Source organism: Borostomias antarcticus, assembly GCF_949987555.1.
Source record: "Borostomias antarcticus genome assembly, chromosome: 2".
Lineage (NCBI taxonomy): Eukaryota > Metazoa > Chordata > Actinopteri > Stomiiformes > Stomiidae > Borostomias > Borostomias antarcticus.
The window spans coordinates 18,489,595-18,514,388 of record NC_140235.1 but is presented as its reverse complement, the minus strand read 5'-3'; the positions used below and the strand labels follow the sequence as shown (position 1 = coordinate 18,514,388).

At 44.0% G+C, this 24,794-nt stretch overlaps 1 protein-coding gene across 1 annotated transcript in view; it reads right to left on the bottom strand.

Moving 5' to 3' along the window:
* Positions 1 to 24,794, bottom strand: part of pola1 (polymerase (DNA directed), alpha 1) — a 114,596-nt gene that overhangs the window by 81,459 nt on the left and 8,343 nt on the right. Inside the window, exons 19-26 of the mRNA XM_084450827.1 lie at positions 23,504 to 23,620; positions 23,109 to 23,284; positions 22,814 to 22,943; positions 22,614 to 22,733; positions 22,279 to 22,369; positions 22,070 to 22,194; positions 1,792 to 1,941; positions 1,352 to 1,474 (exon numbers count right to left, since the gene is read on the bottom strand). Of these exons, the coding sequence (XP_084306953.1) occupies positions 1,352 to 1,474; positions 1,792 to 1,941; positions 22,070 to 22,194; positions 22,279 to 22,369; positions 22,614 to 22,733; positions 22,814 to 22,943; positions 23,109 to 23,284; positions 23,504 to 23,620 (1,032 nt within the window). The remainder of the gene's footprint in view (positions 1 to 1,351; positions 1,475 to 1,791; positions 1,942 to 22,069; positions 22,195 to 22,278; positions 22,370 to 22,613; positions 22,734 to 22,813; positions 22,944 to 23,108; positions 23,285 to 23,503; positions 23,621 to 24,794) is intronic.

Below are 24,794 nucleotides of genomic sequence, written 5' to 3'. Positions count from 1 at the left end.
CAGCTTCGGCACAGAGATGGGGGCAGGGGGGGGTTGGGGGTACCTCTATGGTTGTCTCTGTGATACCTATACCTTGCACACACACGCACACGCAGCCTACACAATGTCATTTTGAGAGAAACACGGGCACTTGTGTGCATGTATTTGAGATTGTGTCTGTCTCTGTGTGTGAGAAACCCGATACAGCGCGCGCGCACACACACACACACGCACACACACACACACACACACACACACACACACACACACACACGCGCCCTGCCCTCTATTAGGGACCACAATACAAATGTAAGGGGATCATAATAAGAGGTCCCCCTGAGGATCAGACCTCTGTGTGTGTGTGTGTGTGTGTGTGTGTGTGTGAGTATTGTTAGAGCTCATTAAATCAAAGCTGGCATAGTGGGATAGAGTGTGTGGTGTTGTGTTACCCATACAATACCACTGAACTCCACGCCTAGAATTAGATCTTTGTCATGCTACCTACACACACACTCCAATGTGGTGTGTGTGTGTGTGTGAGAGAGAGAAGGGGAAAGAGAGGGTGTGCGCGTGTGTGTGTTGATTTTACTCAAATACAGGAGAGAAAGATGTTTTGGAGTGTTTTCTGTTAATGGCATTCTGTGAAATAGGATGATCAGTATCAAATTGGAGAGGAAAAAAAGAAAAAAGAAAATGAGCAGTTGGTAGGTGGATTGTAAAAAAATAATTTAAAAAAAAAGAGAGGGAGAGAGAGGGAGAGACAGGCAGGCCTGGTTGCCCATGGAAGACAGGCTGTGCCCACTCTGCTCAGAGAGAGAGGTGGAGACAGAGCAGAATTTTCCCCCACATTTAAGAGTAGGTGCCCTGAGTTTGAATGTTTGAGACCTCCAGAGCAAACGACTTATATCCAGTATAAGGAGAGGGGACACACCACACCAGCAGCTCCATGCTTTATCCTGCCATGCCAGGTCATTCAACGAACTTCTTGTACATACATCATTTGATTTGATTAATTGTTGTGCTCGTCAATGAATTGGTTTTGTTTAGTTTTTTGTAAACCCGCTTTGGCAATATTTACTGCGTACAGTATGTTATGGGAATTTGTTAATTTGTATGTTAGGGGATTTGAGGGGAGAGGGAGAGAGAGAAACGGAGGTGTGTGTGTGGGAGAGCAGGGTCTGACCCATGGGAACAAGATTGATCTTGGACTGCCCTCTAGTGGCTTTGCGTGGTGTGTATGTGTATGTTTGCAAGGAATCAAGCCTGCTCATGTGTTCTTGCAACAGGTTGTGTGTGTGTGTGTGTGTGTGTGTGTGTGTGTGTGTGTGTGTGTGTGTGTGTGAGTGAGTGCGTGTGAGTGTGTGTGTCCTACCTCTCTGCCCTTGTGTGTGACCAGAGCAGCCAGGGGTTTGGCGTAGAAGCGGCTGAAGCTGAAGCCCAGGCAGCCGTACATGCTGTTAGCAGTCAGCTTCAGGGCCTTCTGCCTGATGTCATACTGCAGAGAGACAACACAGCTTGAACACAGCCAACAGGGATGTGTGTGTGTGTGTGTGTGTGTGTGTGTGTGTGTGTGTGTGTGTGTGTGTGTGTGTGGGAGAGACAGGGGGTGCACGTGTGTATGTATGCATGTGAGTGTGTGTATGTGAGTGAGATAATGTGTGTGTGTGTGTGTGTGTGTGTGTGTGTGTGTGTGTGTGTGTGGGAGAGACAGGGGGTGCATGTGTGTATGTATGCATGTGAGTGTGTGTATGTGAGTGAGAGAATGTGTGTGTGTGTGTGTGTGTGTGTGTGTGTGTGGGCATGCGTATTCACCTGCATGTACAGGTCAGGGTTGAGGTCCTGTTGCTTCATCAGCCCTTTGACCTGCTTGCGGCGTTCCACCAGCTTCCTGATCTCCCTGGGCAGGATTCCCATCTCCAGGTCCTGGTCTGGAATCTCAGGAACATCATCCTGCTCCTCCTCCTGTTAGCATGGACAACAGGAACGCTTTATACAGCCAATAGAATCATAGGCAACACACACACACACACACCAAAGAAACATGCTAATCCAGATGAATTCTCACACTCTCTCTCTCTCTCACACACACACACACACACACACACACACACCAATTTAATGCCAATTTAACTTATAACCGAATTTACCGAACCACCGTCACCCCCATTCCTGTGACAAACTCAGCGTTCAGATTTGAGCTGAACTGAACAGTCTTCTCAAAGCAATAAGCTTCAGTGTTCAGTGATCAATAATCTTACTATTTCTCTCTAGTAAACAGTCTGATAAATGTTTTACATAATGGGAACTATCCATCCTCCCTTAGCTGACCCTTCAGTGTCTCTGTGATGGACACACTGACACTTCAGGCATCTTAGTAGACACCCATCTCTGAGTGAAAACTAGGACCCGTTATATTCACCAGCAGAGCACTGTGCTATATAAAGAGAACAGGTGATGAAGTTAGAATTAGACTATTCTATGATCAATAGCTTAATCTCTATTAATACCTTTAGAGCAAAGTGACCTCCTATGAGGTCAGCACAACCCGTGATCTGCTTTATTAGAAACATTGTCTGTAGTTGACCATTTTCCACCAGAGAACATGTTATATTCCCATGCAGGGTCTCACTGTACAGAAGGGACTGAGCCTCACAGACAACATTGTTTCTGATGAGGTGTTATTGCAGAATGAAGGCTGCTGTAGCTCTGCCACATGTTGACAGACAGACCAAAGGTGGCCTTCTCTGCTGTTTTGACTCATTTGGGATTTGTACGACCCTTCAAAAATGACACCACACTGATCTTCAGTAAAGTCTTCACCAACATTGGCCAGGACTACAACCCTACTACAGGTACTGACCACACTCATCTACACTCTGAATCAGGGTTTCCGTTAGAGAAAATCGGTACCGGTCAATGTGTCCGGGAAGATTAGACTTTTCCGGACAATTTGGAGAAATTCCGGTCATTATATTATAATATAATATTAGGCCTATTATAGGTGTTTGTCGCGGTGATTGGCCGTTGTGTAGCTTATATACTGTATGCCATTTATTGTCTTATTTCGCATCCGTATGATTAAATGTGTGATAGGCTTTCATGATTCCATGCGCTAGGCCTATATGTAATTGCACAGCCACAAAAATAGTCACCTTTGAATTGCGACTGTAGGCTAGAACATGAATGTTTATTTCAATTGTATGAATCGGATTTGAGGAGCTAATTGGTTTGGGATTCGCGACAGTAATATGCGTTTACTAATTTCTCTTTCCAGTTTTAGCCTACCCTTTTTATCAATAAAACAGCGTCATTATAACCACGCAGTAGGCTATGAGGATGAGGAGGACATAACTGTTGAGAAACAACTGATAGGCGGGCTGGGCTAAATAAAGAAATGCCACAATGCATGTCTAGATATATAACATTTTTATTTAAAAGTGCAAGAGATTAGTCAACATGTAGGCTTCTCCTAACATTTTAATTTAAAACCTACGGCTGCGCTGATTGGAATTCATAGGCTAGGTCTATAGTCCAATTTCAGCCTTTTATCAGATAGGCTAAAATAGAACAAAACTCTGAAAATAAATATAGCCTACTTAAATAAAGTGTAAGAACTTACAACGTGCATAGGCTCATTTCCATTCTATATTAATAGGCCTTTCCATTTTCGCCTCAAGCTCCTTACCTCGATCAGGCTCCCTCTCGCTTGCTATGGTGGCCTGCTAGCCTATAGGCAGGTTTATCTTATGCCAGTTTTTTCATCGCATAGGCCTACTAGTCAATAGCCTACACATTAACGGAACAAAATTAATTGGCCTATTAGTTTTTTTTATATTCAAAAGGAATCATAATATATGGAAATGTAATTTTAGCCTATTGTAGGCCTAATACAATTGGGGGGAATTATTTTGTTCGGACATTATGACCGGAGAGATTTTAATATATCGGACTTCAACAGATTTTTCCGGACAAAAAACGGTAATTACCGGCTAACGGAAACCCTCCTGAATACAGCTGCAGTCCAGCATTACTAACAGCGTCTGTGAGAGACGGACAGTGCTTATCTCTCCCTGTCTCTCTTCTGATGCAGGTATCTTCACAGCACCAGTGAGAGGAGTGTACTACTTCGGATTCACTGCCTTTGATTACCATAGTTTGCACTTGACGGGTGTACAGCTGTACCACAATGACCAGAGAATCATGTATAATGTATAATGACGAGTACAATGATGCCACTGAGAACAACACACATCTCTAATGCCTTGTCGCTAGAGCTGGAGGAGGGGGATATGGTCTACATGGGTCTCACCTCAGGTTGGCATTTCTATGATGATGTGCAGAAGCACAACACCTTCAGGGTTTTCCTGATCTTCCCTATGTGAAGTTACGATGCAGTGGTGGTGGAGGGGTGGGGGGGGGAATTAAGTTCTTAGATGCATCACGATTCTCTCTTGAACGATGCATCGCTCGATGTGGAAAACTCCGATTTTTTAAGGCCTAAAAAGGCCTAAGCATAAATTCCTTACGGTTTGATGGTGAAACGTTAAAAAAAAAAAAGTTGGTGAGTCGTAAGTTACATGACAGACGTAAAACAAAGATGTGGAAAGCTTCTATGTATGAATGGGGTTATAAACTCAGCATTCACATGAAAGCTGTTCTGGGGTTTGAGTCCACAATGTTCCTCTATCATGAATAAAGCAGCATTATGGAAAGCAAAATGACTCATGTATTTATCAATGGTGTTTTATCAACCAACATAATATTCCCAGGTTGTTTCTTGTAATGTGTGGTTGTTTGAGGTTGCTTGGTGTTTGGTAACTGTTCCAGTATTTTGGGGTTATTTCTGGTAGTAAGTGGTTCTGTGAGGTGATTAGTTAACACCAGTTCTACACTTTGTTGATGTTTACACCAGTGGCGTCTGGTGGGTCCTAGAACCGGGTAAGCCAGGACCAACGAAGCACGCATGCAAAGTGCGCACAATTTTTTGGGGGGTGCGCTTTCAAAGCATGCCCTGATGGGAGGTTTCACAGCACCAAAAGGGCGCCAAGCAGTGGCATTTTTATGTAAAAACATACAGGACAACTACAGTAGCCTAGGCTACTGTTGTTGTTTTTTAAAACATCAACAACGGCCAATAATTTGAGAGCGAGCAAATAAGAGGGCAATATTTAGGCTGAAACAACTAAGCTTTTAGGGACACACTAAATAAACTACAGAGCCATTATATGACAACAATGGCCAAGCACCACAAAGAAGAATGACAGGACAATAAAATACACCCCCTTATGGCACAGCACTCAATAGCCTATTTTACTAATCAGTGTTTAGGCTACTAGCCTACTAGGCCTATTAGCCCACCACTCCAGGAAGCAAAGTTCACGCTCTCGAGTGCTGATTAAATCTAGGCAAAGCAAAACGCAGAGCCATAACTGGTAATTAATCACAAAAGACCAACCTTATATCGTAACCGAAACGTGTTTAATCCACTTCATTTTGGAATCAACTTTCAACAAATACTCAATATCTCAGTTTTCCATGTTTATTGATGCTGCCAGTAGCTAGATGGCTACAGTGGGTAACATCATTGGCAGGTGACGTGAATGACGGGACAGTCTTGACAAGTTTTGGTTGGAGAAACCGTCCCAATGTTAAAATGTCAATGGGAGTTTCAATGTAAGCACTTTGAGAACTGGCTTACCCTACGCCCACTTTTAAGCAGTCTGACGAATTACAGATTAGGTTACATTTCGACTGATGACGACATTGGTCCTCATTCCTAAACATTTTCTGAAGTGTCTTCTTAAATGTCTTCTTACGAACTTCGTAAGACCAACCCTAAGAAAGATCCCCGCCGGATTCATGAATGGGTGGAAATGTGTTCCTAAACCGCCAAAGTGTTCTCAGCTATGCTCCCCTTCTTAAGTTGAATGCGCGTTCCCGTACACCTGAATTTGCATACATAAACGCCCCGCCAGCTCGTTACTACTGGGTCAAGGTCAAGGTCAACTTTATTTATAAAGCACGTTTAAAATCAACCGAAGTTGCACCAAAGTGCTGTACAATATATAAAATAAACTAAAACAAAAAAACAGAATAAAGTGCACATAATCATAGAACAATAAAAGGACAGGACAAACAGGACAAGGGATGTACTGTAGGCTATCAGGCCTCAAAAGCCAGTTAAAACAAGTGCATTTTAAGATGAGACTTAAAGAGCCCTAGGTTCTGTGCGTGTCTAATGTGTGGAGGGAGGCTGTTCCAGAGCTTTGGGCCAGCCACCGCAAAAGCTCGGTCACCCTTGGTCTTAAAGGGGAACAGAAATAGCCAACTAAGAACTGATCACGTGTTGTTCTTCATATTTAAAGAGAACTAGTAAATTCATTACTCCCCAAAAAACAGATAAAAACCCAAAATAAATCACATTTCCAACATTGATATTTACGTTTCTAGCCATCTAGTGCCGCCATCTTTAAATTCCACGTCACACTACGTCACTGGTATGGTGAAACCGGCGGCGCGTTTAAAGCAAACAAGAATATAATTAGCTAGCTAGTTGTAAAGTAGCCTAAAAATGAGCGATTCAGACGACCAGGAGAGAGAAATCGTGGTGCCTTTAAACCCCATAGCGTATGCGTATGAGCCTGTGCGAGAAACACCAATCGTGCAGTTTGCAGAGGAAGAAGCTGAGGAACAAGTGGTGGTTGTTCGGGGTCAGGAGCGGGTCGGCCACAACGACTGGTGCAGCTGTGGGTGTTGCATCCCAATGCCGACCGCGGTGGAGTGTATTTGCTGCCAGGAGGCAAACTTGGACGATTTTGTGGGTGAAGGCCAGTGCATTACCTCGAAGAGGACTTTCCAGATGTTATGTGGGGAGAGAGATGTACTGGAGGTGGCTATGCTGTCCCTGAAGGACATCAGGGCTGAGATGCTGGAGCGTCCCATAAATAGCAGGTAACTTTAATGGATTATGGAAGGTAGCTAACGTTAGCCAGCCCAGGTAGCCACGTTGTGTCAGAAACACACGCTAATCATCATTATAATCGAGACACCCTAGGTGTGCAGGAGCCCCCCTGTTTTATCACGAATATAGTGGATGATTCGTGCTCTTTCAGACTGTAGAAGTTATGTTAGCTAACTTGCAGTAAGTAGGCTAATTCTTCTGAATGTTTCTGACGTTCACAACTCTACTGTAGGCTGCCGTAACGTTAGATTACACGAGTTAATTTAGCGGTGTCAAAGCTGGGCTATAACTCAAGGAAAGTTAACAGACCGACCGTCTTTCATCTGTTTGTAGTCTGTTGTATTTTGTTATTTGCATAGTTTTTGGCCATTCATTTAGGCTATTATTACCTAGGCGACTAAGCCTTGTTGTAGCCTATCATTACTGTAGGCTAGTTTTTTTATTTTTAATTCTGGACATCAATGCAAATGCATGAGGCAATTCTCAATGTTCATTCGAGTTTAAATAAAGGTAGCCCAAATAACATTTTGCATACTTTTTTCAGACTTCAGGTTGACAGCCTACAGACAGTTCACTCTTTGGACGAGAGGGCATTTGGGGAAAAGATACCGGATTCCAATCCCATCCTGCGCTGTGGCTTTCATCAGGAATTTGTTCCCCTCTCCTGAATACCATGGATTTGAATATGCTTGTGATGAATTTGAAATATAATATGCCATTGCCAACAGTGTCATTGTCTGTTTCAATTAATTTTTTGTCTTTATCTGCTCGTATCCCTGGCTCTTGTCTGCCATGTCGATTGCTGTAGTATATGCTTAGGCTATGCTTTGTTTAGAATATGCTAATAATAATAATAATAATACGCCTTACACATACATATGATTATGGAAGTATGAATGAGTATGAGTGAATTTTGTACTAGAGTCGTCATGTAGCCTGCTTATATTATCACACTATTTATGATACCTTGCAAATTGAAAACCGGTATGAAAGTAATTTAAAGTAATGCAATTATGTTCCAATACTCAAATAGCCTACCCCAACGTTTTCAGAAAACTGAGTTTGTGTTCCACCTCTAAAAATTATCTCAATTAGCCTACACATAAGCGCCTGCGCAGTCACCCACCCCATCTGCGTGCGTGAGTGTGATACAGTTGGAAAGCGACAGTTGAAAGTGAAGTTTCCTGTTGTGTCCGATGAAACAAATCATTCGACTTGATCGGCAGGATACCATCCAACGTGGTCCGGTGTCGACACGATGATATCCGGGAGGAAAAAGGTAAGCCTGTAGCTCGCAACCCTGGAATTCACTGTTTGTCTCAATATGTAACATTGAAAATAGGTCTTATCGATCCTATCTTCATATCATGCGGCCAGTCGTCCATTACGCTAGGCCTAGGTGTGTGCATGTGGATGAATACAACAGGCCCAGATTCAGACTGCAATTATGGCCTCAATTTTTTTCCTTAGATTGTCAGCATTCTCACATAGGCCACTGCATCAGTCAATATATTGATAATTGATGATTCACACTACTCAACAGCTGCAAATAGACATTTAACGAGCAAAATTGTTTAAAAAAAAATCATACCTCAGTTCTCTCACTTTCTCACACACCGATTCATCGTTCCAACTTTATAATATAACAAATTATCATCAGTCCTATTGCTATCTGTAGGCTATCTATGTTATCCTATTGCTGTACAGTCATCACTCTCCTCGTTCGCTTTCTTTGCTCTCTAGGCCTACTGACTCATCTATTGTCTCAGGTTCGTTTTTTCCCCTCTGTTATCGTATCTGTTCTGTACATGTTTGTCTATTAATATAGTCTTCCTCTATTTTGCTGTCATTGTGTTCTCTGTGGCTGTCTCGTTCCTACTCACTCATGTAATGTCTCGTTCCTTATGTCAGCCAGTCTTAACTCTGGATTTTGACTTGACCACTACTTTTTTGTCCTAGGTGAACCTGCTCAAGTGTCTTGCCACTGACTGTCCCTTATCCGGCCTTACAACCCCTCTGTGCTGACCCAAGGTATGGGGTGCTTCTTGCTTCTGTGCCTCTAGTGCTGCCTGTATGGAGGGTGACTCTCTACACCTTGAGATAGCGCCATGGACTATTTCCTTGCGGAAACTGTAAGTCTTCTTTTCTTTGATGGGTACCACCACATATTGGTTGGCCGCCTTTGAGTACTGGTGCTTGAATCTGTCCTGTCCAGCCTTGGTTTTGGCCCTCTGTCTCTCCACGTTGGTGTTGTGGTCGAGTGCAGCCAGGTGAAGACGTGCTGCAAAGCTCTGGTGAGTGAACTTCTTTCTCTTTGTTGCATATTTATTGTACAGCGAATGAACACTTTCCAATTCGCCTGTATGGATGCCCTCTGTTACCTTGTCCAGTTTTTTTTAGAAGCTGCTTGTCCAGCACAACCTTCTGAAGGCTCTCAAAGGCTGAAGACCCTGGGAGAAGCCATGGACGTTTGCTCGTGTCTTCAGGGGAGTAGGGAGGGTGGTCACACCTGGTGAGGGTCTCACTTGATACCCACTCATGCACATTTGTTATGTGGTGCAGCACAGAGGTCCACCTCTCCTTAAGTTTGGTTTCATCTCCTCCACAGGTAGAGACTGAGTACCAGAGATGGTTGGTGATCATCTGGATCCACTCACCCAGGTCAGCGTTGTTGCATTTCAACAGCCTCTTTTTCACATTCTTCACAATGTGCCACAGATCATATTCGTGCTTGATTTGTTGGTGTTCCTCTCTTAATATTTTTTGCACAGACGGGTGGCAGTCTGTGGCCAGCATCGAGATCGACACACCATGGTCTGCAAGATTGGCAAGGCATCTCTCCATTCCCACTACCTCGAGCCAGTAACTGTTCTTGACCTCAGTCACTCTCACAGTCTCCTGAGCCACCACCATCTTGGACTCTGTGTCAAGCAAAGAATAGGTGCCAAAGGTGGCATTGTGACCTGGGCTGTCGTAGCGTGCATCTCCGGAGAGGATGAGGGGCTTATCACTCAAAGCACTCATGATGCTCTCATTGTGCATCGACCAGGCATGATTGACTTCAGGGATGATGTAGGCTTTTTGGATGTTGCACCACTGCCTCTGTGATATAGCCTCCAGCCCAATGCTGTCACACACTTCAAGGAACGGACTGCACTCATTTCCTGTCACAAAGACTGCAGCTGGAACGGAGATGTTGCATTCCATCACTCCCCTGATTAGCTCTTGTGAATGCCAGGTGTAGTTGTGGCCATCCACACACTCCGTTTTAACAGTGACCCCAAATCCACTCTTGGACAGTGTAGGTGGCTCCACAAGGCATTTACCACAGCCCTCCCAGTGACACATAGAAAAGAGCATTAGTAGCTGTTTGTTAGAGACTATACTCTTTCTGTCATCTGCCCAGTTTGTTTCCTCCTCCTCCACATCGCTGGAACTCACACCATCACTAGAGGTTACATTAAAATCCTCGTCTCTGTCATTAGGACTTTCCTCAAATGAAAACTCTGACTCTTCCTGCTCACTGCAGTGTTGTTCATCTGCCATTTCCTCAGTGTGCAGTGGTGATGAGGTTCTTCTGGGGACGGGTGTACAGTGTGGGTAGCTGAAGCGGTCCACAGCAGCAGAGTAGGAATGGACATTGGTGATCATTGTGTTGTTGGCTATGTCATCAGTTACTGTTCCTACGGTCCTGAACTGTTTTCTCCTGCCCTCGTGAATGTCCTTCTCTACTGGGCCTGTCTGGTTCCTTACACTTACAATCACACTGGCATCATTGAGCGCTTCCTGTTCCTCGTCCCTGTCACTCCCTGTCCTCTCACTGTCCATCTCACTGCTGACCAGAGACACGCATGCCTGCTTGACCTATGAATAGTGGAGATAGAGAGTCTGTAAACCTCTTGGAGACCAATAAACATTAGTGTACTGTCATAATATTATGCAGCTGATTCCTGTACTGTATACTGTCATAATTATGATGTGGGCCTACACTTTCTCCTGGGCATAAGCATAGCCTATATCAAGTACTATGTAGCCTAGCCTACATCCTCATCTCCTGGTGGTCCCCCCACTCTTAATCCTACCTCCTGTATGAGTTACAGTACCTAAGTATCCTTGATTATGTGTAAATATGTGTAAATTCATAATGTATATCGTTTGTATAATTATGCCTTTACTGTGAGATGTCTGTCTTTGTTGATTGTGTTGTTCATAATGTGCAGGGCCAATGCATTGCAATTAAATTCAGTAAATCTCCAGAATTACATTTGGTCCTCCCTGGTGAGAAAAGGTAGGATTGATATTTATGGAATTAAATAGAATATTTTAAAGAAATTTCGAATTATTCATAATGTTGTTTTATGATTACTGTATTGTAAGTGTAACCCACATTTTATCTTGGAACAGCCCAATGCATTAGACTAGGTAAACTGGTTTGATGTTTGAGATTACACCTGGATAAATTAACGATGCCAGTGGTGTATTGGGAGAGGGGTTGCTTGGAAATATGAGTGACTCATACTTGACACCTGAAACCTTTACGTCACAGGGGTCAAGACGGTTGTCTGAAAAAAAAATCTTGGAAAAACATGTCAATGTTGTAGATTTTAAAAACATTTTGTTGTAGTTGGGGGGGGGCAGGGGTTATTACTATGTAAGTAGGCTATTCATGATTCAAAATATTTATTTTTTCGCTGGAAAAAGACAGGCCAGCCCTAAACGCACGCGCCCTGTCTACGTGTCTGTAGTTTCTGCAAACCGTGTGGGATTAACCATTGTTTGTTTTTTTTTACTGTGGGAATAACTCGGACTCGGTAATCTCGGATAAAAGTATAGAAGCAAATCCCCCAAAATATTACTTTCACACTTTGGATTAATTTATTCGAAATTAAGGTAAGACCATATGTTTGCTATCTAGAGCTCTACCTTGTTCGAGAAAATGTGTGATAAACTGTTGTGCCTCGTGTGGCATGGCGTTGTTGTGAAGTAGCCTAATTGTGGTTGTTATTAACGATTAGCCTTGGTGTCCAAGTTATAGCCTAACGTTATGGGTAGCCTAGTTGATCGATTCGGCTTCCATCCATGAAATGTAGGCCATATAAGACCATTATTGAAACTTGTAAAGTGGGGGCCACTAGATAGCCTAATCACTGACTGGCTTGTTAATTAGGGTTATCTAGAGACTGGACCAAGAGACCAAGAGAAAGAACGTGTTTCGAGTTTAATTGCTATGCAGGCTGGAAACGGTGTGCGTGTCTGGCTGTGTGTGCATTTGCGATGTTGAAACTGGACTGGTAGCCTAACGTTAGATCTCGGCAGCCTGGCTACTTGAAAAGTAGATCTTGGTTCAAAAAAGATTGAGGCTTGATTAGCTTGTGACTCGTAGGCCCTATTCAGTTTATTTCAGCAAGCTGCAACTGCTAAACCTACCAGTCTGTCCTCTGCCTGACTTGCGCGTTTGAGCGCTCTTTCTCTGCGGCTCACGCACGACTGGCCCTGGCTCTGGGTTGGTCTGTCTGTTGTCCCTACGCTGTAGCCCGAAAAATCAAAAATAGTTGGCGTTGCCTCTGGTTTCAGTCGTCTGGTTCTTATTTTCTAAATTTTCCCTGTCTTGTCGAATTGGTAGCTCTCCACATAGTCCGTTGGCAAGAAATGATCGCTGCAGACCCTGAATTCCGGCGCAGTTGGCGGGCTAGCTCGTTTCAGAGCTGCTAGCCAGCATTGCAGGACAGCTTTCCTTTTCAAAGGCAATCGGTGGTAGTGTGTCTCCAGACCGGCTGATGTAGTTCTGTAGAACTCGTTACTACAGCCTGGAGCAATACAATAAACTCCCCACGTAGATCTTTTAGCAGAAGTCGAAGCCATGTCAGTGTGTACAGTAGCTAGCATTACAGTAGGCTAGTGTACAGGAGCTAGCTATAACCATACCAGTGACGTCACGTTCAAAAGGGCTGCGCCCTAGTAACAAAACAACAAACTCGTATCACAGTTTTCTCATTTATAGCTAATTTGGCAGTTTTGAGTATTGGACCATGTATATGACTAATAAAACATCTGTTATGTCGCCTTCACTTCCTATATCATTTCCACTCCTCTTTAAGTCTCGATCTAGGGACTGTTAAAAGAGTCTAGGAGGAGGACCTCAGGGTTTTAGATGTCGCCCGAACTTGAATCAGTTCAGCCAGATAGTGGGGGGCCAAACCATGTAAGAGCCTTAACCATGTAGAGCCATGGGTTGTGTGCACACAAAATCCCCAGACAGCGCGGAAAAAGTTTAGACGTTCCCAATTGACATGCATGATGTTCAAGGTCACGTGCAAATTCGACGTTTTATTCGTCACATGCAACATCAGTAAAATGAGCAGTGAGATGTTTCTCCGCTGGCTCTTATAACGTGCACACTAAGCTTAAGCAAGGTGAAACAAACCAATACAAAATAACAAAAGAAAACAAGACAGTATATATGGACTTTTAATACAATATGTGACAGCGTCTGGTGATTTGGTCCGCAACTCGGCAAACCCCGAAATGCGCTAGGGGGCAAAATAAATAAAAAAAGGTTTTTTTCATTTTTCATTTTTTTTTGTATTACCAAAGTTGAAGTTGTGATGAACCCACTTACTATAACAGACAACAGTTTTAGGTTCACAAAATACGTATAATTAGTCTGCAAACTAAGCTCGTTTTTAGCTGATTTTGAGTCGGGTTTGGGGGCGGGCAGATCGATTAGCACGATTTGGTTTCATTGGCTATTGCTACCGGGTTCTCCGCCCCCCCCCACCCTTCCCCAACACGCCGGCTTTGTTTACATTCAGTCCCAAGTTTAACCATGGATGCTACAGCTTTTGCTAAAGAGAAGACGGGGATGGCATCCAGGACATGGAAAGAGTTTTAAGAGCAGCTAAAACTCCAGCAGAGCAGGACTCGTTCGTACACGGAGTTTTATTCTTGATGACCTGTGATACAGAGATGACTGTATCAACAAAGCAAGTTGCTACCAAGCGCAGAGTTGCGTCGAACGACGTACCAGATTCACACCACCGCCAAGCATTCTGCTTTGCTTTGGGGTAAGCTGATCTTTATACTATCTGTGCTGTTTACATTACATTAACGTTAGTCGTTTAGCAGTAGCTCCTTTCTAAACAAGTGACTAAGTGCATAACAAACATGCTAGTTAGCTGAGCTGTCCCTTCGTTCCTAAACTAGCCAGCTACCTAGCACAGGGACATGGCTATAGCTAGTGAGCTATCCCTTTGTTCCTAAACTAGCCAGCAAGGCAGCTAATATCTAGCCAGCTGCCTAGCACAGGGACATGGCTAGCTAGTGAGCTAGCCCTTTGTTCCTAAACTAGCCAGCGAGGCAGCTAATATCTAGATAGGTAGCTATTTTATAGAGAGAAACAGAATGAGAGAGCATGAGAGGTATGGTAGTCTGACACCTTTGTTTTTTGTTTTGGTTACAGGATGAGCAAAAACAAGGCCTGTGAGGATTTGCAGCTCTCCCTTGGGCCCTCCATACCAGCCAGCAAGAAGATCACTATGCACTACAGCTTTGATTTTGCACAACAGGTGAGAATACGTTCATCCTATGATGAGTGTGATGTGGTAGGGTTAGGGTTACAGGTGTTTTTGATTTTCAATGCATCTCATCTTTTCCTTTTCTTCCTATTTTTTCCTTTGTCCAAGGTCCACTTCCTTTCTGACCCTCTTCAGCCAGGACCCATGTACTTTTTGACTCCGCGCACATGTGGCATTTTTGGTGTCTGCTGTGAGGGGATGCCGAAGCAGCAATGCAGTCATCAACTACGTGCATCATTTCTTCAACAACTATGGAGTTGGAGAAACACACGTGGACCTACATTGTGACAACTGCCGTGGACAAAACAAGAACAATTTTGTGCTGTGGTACTGTGCTTGGCGGACCATGCACAAGCTTCACCTGAAACCCTACTTCCGGGCACTCCCACAGATTACGAGTTACCAGCACTTCAGGTAATTATCATGCATTAGCTAGTATTTAATCAACACATTCTGGTACTATTTTATCTATATGGAGTGCCAGTACTGTGGGCAATAGTTTAATGTACTTTCTTCCTTCTATTCTATTGCAGTTTTGATGCTGAGAGACCTGGCATGGTTGTGGCCAGAGAACACCGTGATGCACCGGCAGTCGAGTTTCAGCTGCTGCGCAAGCCTGATGTCCTGCCCCCCAGAGAAGGTCTTCTTGTGCAAGCCCCACCCGGACTGGACATGGCCAGACAGACGTATCTCTTTGACAAGATCAGAGAGTTCTGCTCTGATGAGGGACGAGATGTCACATGTCCCCCGCCAAACTCCACAGCAGCTCAGAACAAGACTGTCCGCTTGTAGATTCACTGCAGATCATCAGGACGGACAGCACTGCAGGAGAAAGGCCACAGCCTTTTCCTGTTTGTATACTGAGGCGTTGCTTGTTCTCTTGCACAGACTTGCCCACACTTGCACAGACTGCATTGTCAGAATATTGAATACTGAGCTGAGTACTGTTATTACCTTGAGTATTGAGCTGGGGACTGTTATTACTTTGTTGTACACTTGATCACAATGAACACTATGCACCTTGTCTGTAAAACAGACAACTGACTGTACACTTTAACACTTACTGTTGCCTTTTTTTGTACACTTTACTACTATTTTTTTACTTACTACTTATGCTTGTACTTTATATCATGTATGTGACAATAAAGAACGTTACATTTGAACTTCATCTTATATTGTGTTGTGAATGCAGTTGAGAACAAGATTAATACTGACTCAAAGAGTGTGGGGTCATCAGTGAGAGAGCACACCACTTGGCAGCCACTCTCAGTTAATACCTCAAGTTGACAGCCACTCTGACAGATAATGACAGATCGTCCAGTGGGGGAGTGGCTGGGGGTGGGGTTACCAGGCTATTGTTCACGCCCATTACCTGGCAGTCAGAGGTGTGAAAATGTTGGAGAACTTTGGAGGAGGATTTCTCAGCTAAGTTGATTTGGCAATACTAGCATTCAAATAAGCATATCTTCTTCAACTATGTTCAGATTTCAATGTATGAGACCTCATTTGAAAGCTTACAATCTGCACTTTCATAATCTGTAAAAAACTGAAAAATGACCTTTGCCTAGTCGAGGACCAAATTACCAGCGCCGGTCACATATGCAAAATATATAGCCTACATGAAAGGGATGGGATGTGCTGAGAGCAGATTGAATTGTAGCCTACAGTTTAGTTAAATGCATGAGTAGCCTACTTATGGATCTTGATAGGCCCTATATCTATATTATGTAGGACCATATGATATGTGAATATCCATAACTTAAATATATTTACAGTATTTACAGAATGTAGATGTGTCCATTCTGACGACTATGGAATATAAGGTGCTGTTGTGCTGAGTCTGAGTATAGCGACTGAGTTTAGTGCTTATTTATTAATTCACTGCCATTGCAATGTTTGTGTAGTGCTTTTATTTATTTTAGGACACCGCAATGCCTTGTAGAATCATGAATGTGAAACCAGGGCTGTACAGTGCGACATATATGTCGCACGTGCTAGTGGAAAAATGGGCAGTGCTATGACTTATTTTGCATACTAGCACACGTGCTACCGGCTGTTTTGTTGCCATTTGTTTTTCAGTTGTAGTCCTTTTGTCCTTCCCTCACCATAGAATTGCCTGTTCACCAAACACCATTTCCCACAATGCAGTGGGTCCATTTCACAACTTCCGCTTAAGGAACGCTTTAAGTTGAGCAGGTGAGCTAGGCTCAAAGATGAAGCGCTTTTTTCTGCCGCTCGAGAAAGATGGCAAACGAGCTCGCCAGGAAGAAAGGGATGGAAGAGAAGAACCCAGCATCATAACTGTTCCAGCTGAAACAGAAAAAGACGTTACCACTAAAGAGAAAACATACAAGTACAACCCAGAGTGGAAAAAAGACTTCCCTTGGCTAATCTTCGACGAAGCGAAAGGGCTATTGTTTTGTTCGTACTGTAAGGAAACTTCGAAAAAGAGCGACAACAGTCCTTATGTTGTAGGCAATAACATTTTTAAACGAGATAACGTTAGCAAACACAACACTTCTCACCGTCATCTTTTGGCCAGAGATGCATTCAATGCTAAACAAAAACCGAACCGGGCTGGTACTGTCTCTAAACTACTCAATGCTGGGCTCACCAGAGCAGACGAGGCTGCTCTCCGTGAAGTAAAGATGAAGATGAATGTTGCTTATTGCATCGCAAAAGAAGAACTTCCTTTTACAAAGTTTAGGCCTTTAATTTCACTATGCAAAAAGAATGGAGCAGATATCACGCCATCCTATGACAACCATGTTCGTTGTGGAGAGATGGTTCAGACACTGTAGAGCTCACACAGAGACACTGAGCTCACACAGAGACACTGTAGAGCTCACACATAGATACTGTAGAGCTCACACATAGACACTGTAGAGCTCACACAGAGACACTGTAGAGCTCACACATAGACACTGTAGAGCTCACACAGAGACACTGAGCTCACACAGAGACACTGTAGAGCTCACACAGAGACACTGTAGAGCTCACACAGAGACACTGTAGAGCTCACACAGAGACACTGTAGAGCTCACACAGAGACACTGTAGAGCTCACACAGAGACACTGTAGAGCTCACACAGAGACACTGTAGAGCTCACACAGAGACACTGTTGAGCTCACACAGAGACACTGTAGAGCTCACACAGAGACACTGTAGAGCTCACACAGAGACACTGTAGAGCTCACACAGAGACACTGTAGAGCTCACACAGAGACACTGTAGAGCTCACACAGAGACACTGTAGAGCTCACACAGAGACACTGTAGAGCTCACACAGAGACACTGTAGAGCTCACACAGAGACACTGTAGAGCTCACACAGAGACACTGTAGAGCTCACACAGAGACATGAGACACTGTAGAGCTCACACAGAGACACTGTAGAGCTCACACATAGACACTGTAGAGCTCACACAGAGACACTGTAGAGCTCACACAGAGACACTGTAGAGCTCACACAGAGACATGAGACACTGTAGAGCTCACACAGAGACATGAGACACTGTAGAGCTGTGACATGTTTCACACAGTTTCATAAGCAATTTATGTGTTTAATGGTTTTTATGTACATTTTGCACATTTATGTAAAAGATATATATACACTTAAATGGGAGCAAATAAATGTTTTTCTCTGAAAACGCAAGGTTGTTTGGGTGTGCTTTGTATGCATTCGTATGGTTTAAGTTGTCCACAGACTAGCTTTACTATGTAATGTTATGGCTGTGGGTCGCAACTCCTCACAATCAGACCAACTCCAGATGTTTTTGCAAGTGCCTTTGGTCAGGGACACTGACAGGAATATCCTAACATGCATGTCTTTGGTGTTGGGTGGAAACCGGAGCACCCGGAGGAAACCCACGCAAGCACAGGGAGAACATGCAACTCCACACAGAAAGGACCTGAGACAAGCGGGATTCGAACCCACAACCTTCTCTCAACCTTCACCCACCCTTTGAGGCAACCACAAAGTCACTCACTACCCCAAATATCCTTTGCTAGTGTGTATAAGTGATGAAATGCATTACTTATTGTTTTTAGAGGTGATAATGGACATTTTAAAATTGTGCAAAAAAAATTTGGCCTGTGCTACAAACTTTTGGCCTGTGCTAAAAGATTTTGGCCTGTGCTACAAATTTTTTACCTCTGTAGCACCAGTGCTAGGAGCTAAAAAAGTTAACGTACAGCCCTGGAAACGTAATTGGAAATGATACAAATATCCTCGTATTTATGATTATGATTATTATTCAAGTCTAGGATGTCTGTAGAATTGATGTGAACGCATTCACCTCGGATTTCTCATAAATTCAGCCCTTGCGAACAGGCCCACTCCAATCTAGCCTACCTACGACTGCATTTCCGCGTTCTTAAATCCTGTTCTTGGATAATAACAAATCCGAGATAAGAAACCATTCAGGAATGCCAGAATTGTCCCGGGAAATTCGTAAGTGGAGTTAAGAAGAAATTTCTTCTTAACTTCTTCTTAACTGCGTTCAGGAATGAGGTCCAGTGTTCGCAGTTTTGTATGTGTGGGCTAATTTGATTGGTTGATTTTTCATTTGGTCTTGATTTCTGTAAGCCAGAATCCTTTTACCTGGCCTACAATGTTAAGCGAATGACGAGCTAGTAAGACCGGTGTCAACGGACCGTAACGTGGACTGTATTTTCATGAGGACTGTAGGGGGTGACGGAGCACTACCAAAACGCTAAACACGGATGAAAATGAAGCGATATGGCAGAATACAAGATGCATTTAAGTCAAAAACAGTCTGAAAGTTGAATTTCGTGCCTATTTACACTGAAAGGCGGCGCAAAAATCAAGTTTTATTTGGATTTGTATGGGTAAGCCAGGCTTACCCTGGCTTATAGGAGCAATCGCCACTGGTTTACACACTCATACAGACCATAGGTCAATCAGTACATCAACAATATAAGTCAAGCAGTGTTTCGCCTATAATGGTACTGGCCTGGCCAATGAGAACCCCCAGTAGGCCAATAAATGTCCAAAATAGTGGACTTTTAGGTCGCTAATGTTTTTAGCAGAAGTCAATGGACTTTAACATAGTGAAAATTAGCATTGTGGTTAGCAGACACTGGAAGTGAGAGATGATGAAATATAAATATTTTTGGTTCATTACCTCTGCCCCAGCGACAGTGCAGGGCAAAAGGTAATGTTTTCAGTGGCGTGTATTGGTTTGTTTATTTGTTAGAATTTTATCCGCTCCTGCAGTTTCATGTTTGGTAACTGAGTATTTTGGGGTTATTTCTGGTAGTTGAGTGTTTTTTGTGGGATGATTAGTACACACACGCACCGACCACAATTCAAACAGTACAACAACAATATAACTCACATCAAGGATCAAATATGCTTGTTTGGTTGAGTTTCAGAAGAGTAGAAGAATATGTTCAGACCCTGTGGATGAAGAGATCTTCAATCCAATAACAGGTTAAGTAATGACACAGTCTGATATAAATCTATGAGGACAGCTCACCCAGTGTTCTGCTTTAGCAGAAAACTTGCTGTAGTTGAACATTTTCCACCAGAAACATATGTTCTGTTCTCACGCAGTGTCTCACTGTACTTCTGTGTCTGTATATGAAGAAGGGACTGAGCCATAGACTATCATAATTTCTGAAGAGGAGTAGTTTCAAAATGAAGGCTGCTGGAGCTCTGCTGGTGTGGCTGTTCTGTCTGTTTGGGGGCATGGGCTCGGAGAGAAAGACAGTGTTCAGCTTCGGTCAGACAGAGTGGAAGGAGAGGAGAGAGAATGAAAGTACACACCAAGTTCTGTGAAATCATCACGCTGTGGTGACCACCATACAGGCTGTCCCCAATGTTCCTCCCTTATCAATAAATAAGCATTATATCCAACAGCTAGTTCCAACAGCCGATTGTGATTAGCCAATAGGCATTCGGAGCCGTGCCAATAACCACAATATAGTAGAAACGGGTAAATCACCAGTACGTGATACCATGGATGTATGCCTATTCAACTTGCAATACACACTAAAACTGGAAAGGTCTTCGGCAAACAATGTGGAACTATTTAGGATTGCGGAAGGCTGAAAGCAACGCAATTTAGCGAAATTGAAAACGACTAATTTCAATAATTTTCAAAAAAGTGCAGAGCTGTTGTACAAAAGCAGTAAAGCCCAATTTATGCTTAGTCGAGCGACACTTTTAAAACTGTCGCTCAACATTTTTGACGTCATGGACGACACTTTTTTGTGAAAAAAAGTGTCGCCGAGGGCTGTCGTGCACCAACGGATTTTTCTAATGTCGCTGACTCCGTCACATATTGTTGCTCAAGTGTGATTGGATAGCTGGATAAAAGGCTTGTGCGTTGCCATGGATATGGTTGTTCCGCAGCCTTGTTTTAGTTTTGGCTGTCCTTTGACGTTTGGCTGTCATGGAAGGAGTAGAGAAAACGTCTCTCTGAGCTTGTGAGGAGATATCCCCATACGGTACAGCCATCTTTCCCGATCAGAATGAAAACAAATCACAATGAAAACCGCTCTCTGAATAACCTCTTTACCTCAGATTAAACTCTTTCACCCAGAAAGCCACTTCTCTCAGAATGACAACAAACACACAACAAAATGACAAGCGCGCGGTGGATTGTTTCCATAGAGACGACGTGAAGTGTCGCCCGAAGCATAAATGCTACATGTCGAGCGACATTTATTTTTTTGTGGAGCGACATTTGTCGAGCGACACTTTTCAAGAAGCATAATTTAGGCTTAACAGACTCAAGGTCGTGCTTTGTGGTCATTGGCAGGACTGTGCAGGGCGACGGCTTGCCCATGCCGTAGCACAGCCGTGCCAACAACCATCATAAAGCACTCCCGCTCGTGTGTTGTTGCTTAGTTATAAAAATCCTCTTTGGTATTTAATGTTATTATGATATAATGATTACAAATGTTTGAGCTGCATTGCCACTGAGCTGAATAGCATACTTCTACATTTACAGGTACTGTACATGGGAATGGAATATAGACTGCTAGTGACACGCAGGCATCTTAAGTGGACCTGAACCAAGGTTATAGTAGTTAACGAAAACTAACAAAAAAACGAAAACTAGGTGTGAAAAAACATTTTAGTTAACTGAAATAAAAATAAAAACTAGATTTTACAAAAAAACGATAACTAACTACAACTGTATTGTGTGTTTACAAAACTAACTAAAATATACTAAAATTATAGAGAAAATGTCTTTCATTTCATACATAAGCCTAGGTGGATATGAAATCAATCTTCTTTTTTTTTGCTGTGCCCATGCGCAGAAGTAACCTGACATGCACCAGATGTTTTCTCACACAGAGTGAAAGAATGTGAGCTTGCGAGATCAGGATGGTCTCATGAGGCTAGCGCAGAAGAAAAAAAAACTGAAATTGAAAACAAAAAGTTAAAACGATATAAAAATAAAAACGAATCAAAAAAGCTAAACTATTATAACCTCGACCTGAACAGGCCTCAGTAGCATCTGCCGCACACACACGCATGCAGGCAAGCACACACACACAAGCACTATGCACCCACACAGACCTCGGTCTTCTTCTGGGAGCCCTGGGCCTCTCTGGTGACGGTGGTGAAGCAGATGTTGAACTCCTGGATGATGGATGGGTACAGGCTGTTGAAGTCCAGCAGCAGCACAAACCTGTCATAGAAACCTTGAAAAGGAAAAGAGAACAGTTAGGAACACACGCACACACACACACACGGACACGCACACACACACAGGTACAACTACTAACCGACTTTGGGATCCAGCACCAGACCACCAGCGTAGGCTGCCTTCTTCCTCCTCTTCCCTTTCCCAGCGTCCACATCCTCCTCTCCCTCCGCCTGGCAGAGAGAGTGAGAGAGTGTGAGAGAGAGAGAGAGACAGTAGGAGAGTGAGAGAGTAAGTGTGCGCGCGCAGCGCACCTCTCATAAACAGCACTAGCAGCAAAGTCACCGAAAAACTAGCGATTCGATTGTGTGGGTGGGCGGTATTTATTTATACCGAGGACTGAGATTAACCAATTCAACTCGGTTACATTTGTGTGCCTGTGTGTGTGTGTGTGTGTGTGTGTGTGTGTGTCCGTACCAGGTCTTGTTGGGCCTTCTTGAAGGAGGGTTTGTCAGGAATGATGTAGTTCTTCTCATGGAAGGCATGGAGCAGCAAAAACTCATTTCTCTCTGCACGGCCTCCCATCAAAGTACGAGACTGAAGAGAGAGGGGTCAGGTGGCTCACAGGGGGAGGGATGAATGGTCCTCAGGTGTGTGTGTGTGTGTGTGTGTCTCACCATGACGTTGCCAGCGATGTTGGTGATCTGCAGGGCCAGAGGCAGCACGTTGAGCTCACACATGATGTGCAGGATCAGCTTAGCATCCGTCCAGGTCAGCTCCAACAGGTACAGCAAGTGAGGGGAGTCACTGAGGGAACCGCACGCACGCGCACACACACGCACACACTACCAATAGCATCAGATAGCATGGATGCCACACCTGTGGAGCTAGAGATTCAATACAGAGAACGGCTTTGTCTATACAGATGCTCACGGCAATTACTGAGGGAACCACACACACGCACACACACACCTGTAGAGGTTCTTTATGTTCTCGGGAGAGATGGTGGCTCTCTCCGTCTTCAGCACCTGCACCGCCAGCTCAGTCAGGTGGTAGCTCTTACAGCGAATCAGCTCTTTCGCCGAGATCTCCACATCACACACTAGGCGGCCACAGGTGGCGCTCTTCTCTGCGAAGCCACTGCGACCCTGATGCAAGGACGACAATTTTGGAGAAAACTGGATTAATCTCTAGAATTTCTTCCAGATATATAAGGATCATAAAGCTAATATTGTTTAGGCCTACAAGAAACATTATGATATGACTGCAAACCCTGAGCCTACCTGCCTGAAGGCAGGCTTGGCAGGAGACTAAATAACAGTGATTAAGGATGACAAAAGCATGTGTACGGCGGTGTTCCTGCTCACCCCTAATTTGGGCATGTTGGCCCGGCGGAGCCGACCCATCTTGGACCAGTGGGGGACCTTGCACGAGGAGATCCTCTGCAGCAGCACTTCCAGGTCAAAGCCAAAGATGTCATGACCCTACAGGAAGCGGCAGACGAGGCGGTTTAGCTGCAACTTCAACGTGAGAGGAACAAGCCCGCCCCCGCGCTTGAACTCTCCAGAATTGCGACCTTCCTTCTTCCCCTCCTCCTCTGAAACCAACCAACCACACGCTTCTCTAAATGGTCATTGGTAATGTTAAATAGATTGAACTTATATAGTGCTTTTATCCAAAGCGCTTTACATTCACCCATTCACACACACATTCGCACACCAATGGATGCAAGGTGGGAGTCATTTGGGGTTCAGTGTCTTGCCCAAGGACACTTCAACATGTCGTCAGGAGGAGCCGGGATTCGAACAGCCGACCCTACGATCATTGGACAACCCGCTCTACCTCCTGAGCTACAGTGGCCCCATGAATGTACACAGCTATTAGCTACCGTATGATCTACGCTTGCCGGACCGGTGTTTCTGAGGAGAAGGAGGAGGAGGAGGGAAGGATGGCGTATTCAAGACTGACCTCATCACAGACACTCTGACTCTGCTCTTATGATGGATCCCAGGCAGGCCGCAGGGGTTGCTACTCACCACTAGTGTTGCACGATATACCGGTACCAACGGTCTACCGCGGTGCCAAAACGTCACGGTACCAACTATACTATAAGCTCTATACAACGGTACTACCGTGGAATACGGTACTACCGTTGAACACGGCAGGGGGACAATGTTACCTCTGTTCCCAAATTCACTGGTTTCTGCTAATGAGAAGACTGGCTCGCGACACCGTTGTGCAGCTCCCAATGTGTTGTCTCGCGCACACATGCAGTCACAATACATAGGCTATTGACGTTATCTGTATGCCTGGGCGCGAGCCAGTTTTGTTCTCAGTAGGCTATCCTAATGTCAGAAGCGTTCTCTAGCTCCGAGTCCGCACCATCAAATGTAACATTATTGAAGAAATATAACTCTAAAAGTTTAATATGGAAGTATTTTGGTTTTAAACCATATAAACAAGGAAACGCCATAGATGATGGCCGTCTGTTGTGCAGGCGATGCAGCAATGCCGTACAGGCAAAATGAGGCAACACATCAAACTTAATAAAGCATCTACAATCTCGTCATCCAGACCTTGCACTGGAATACAAGCGAGCTAATGAGGTTAGTATGACTTTATTTGTTATAACTAGAAGTGTTCTTGCCATTAGCTAAT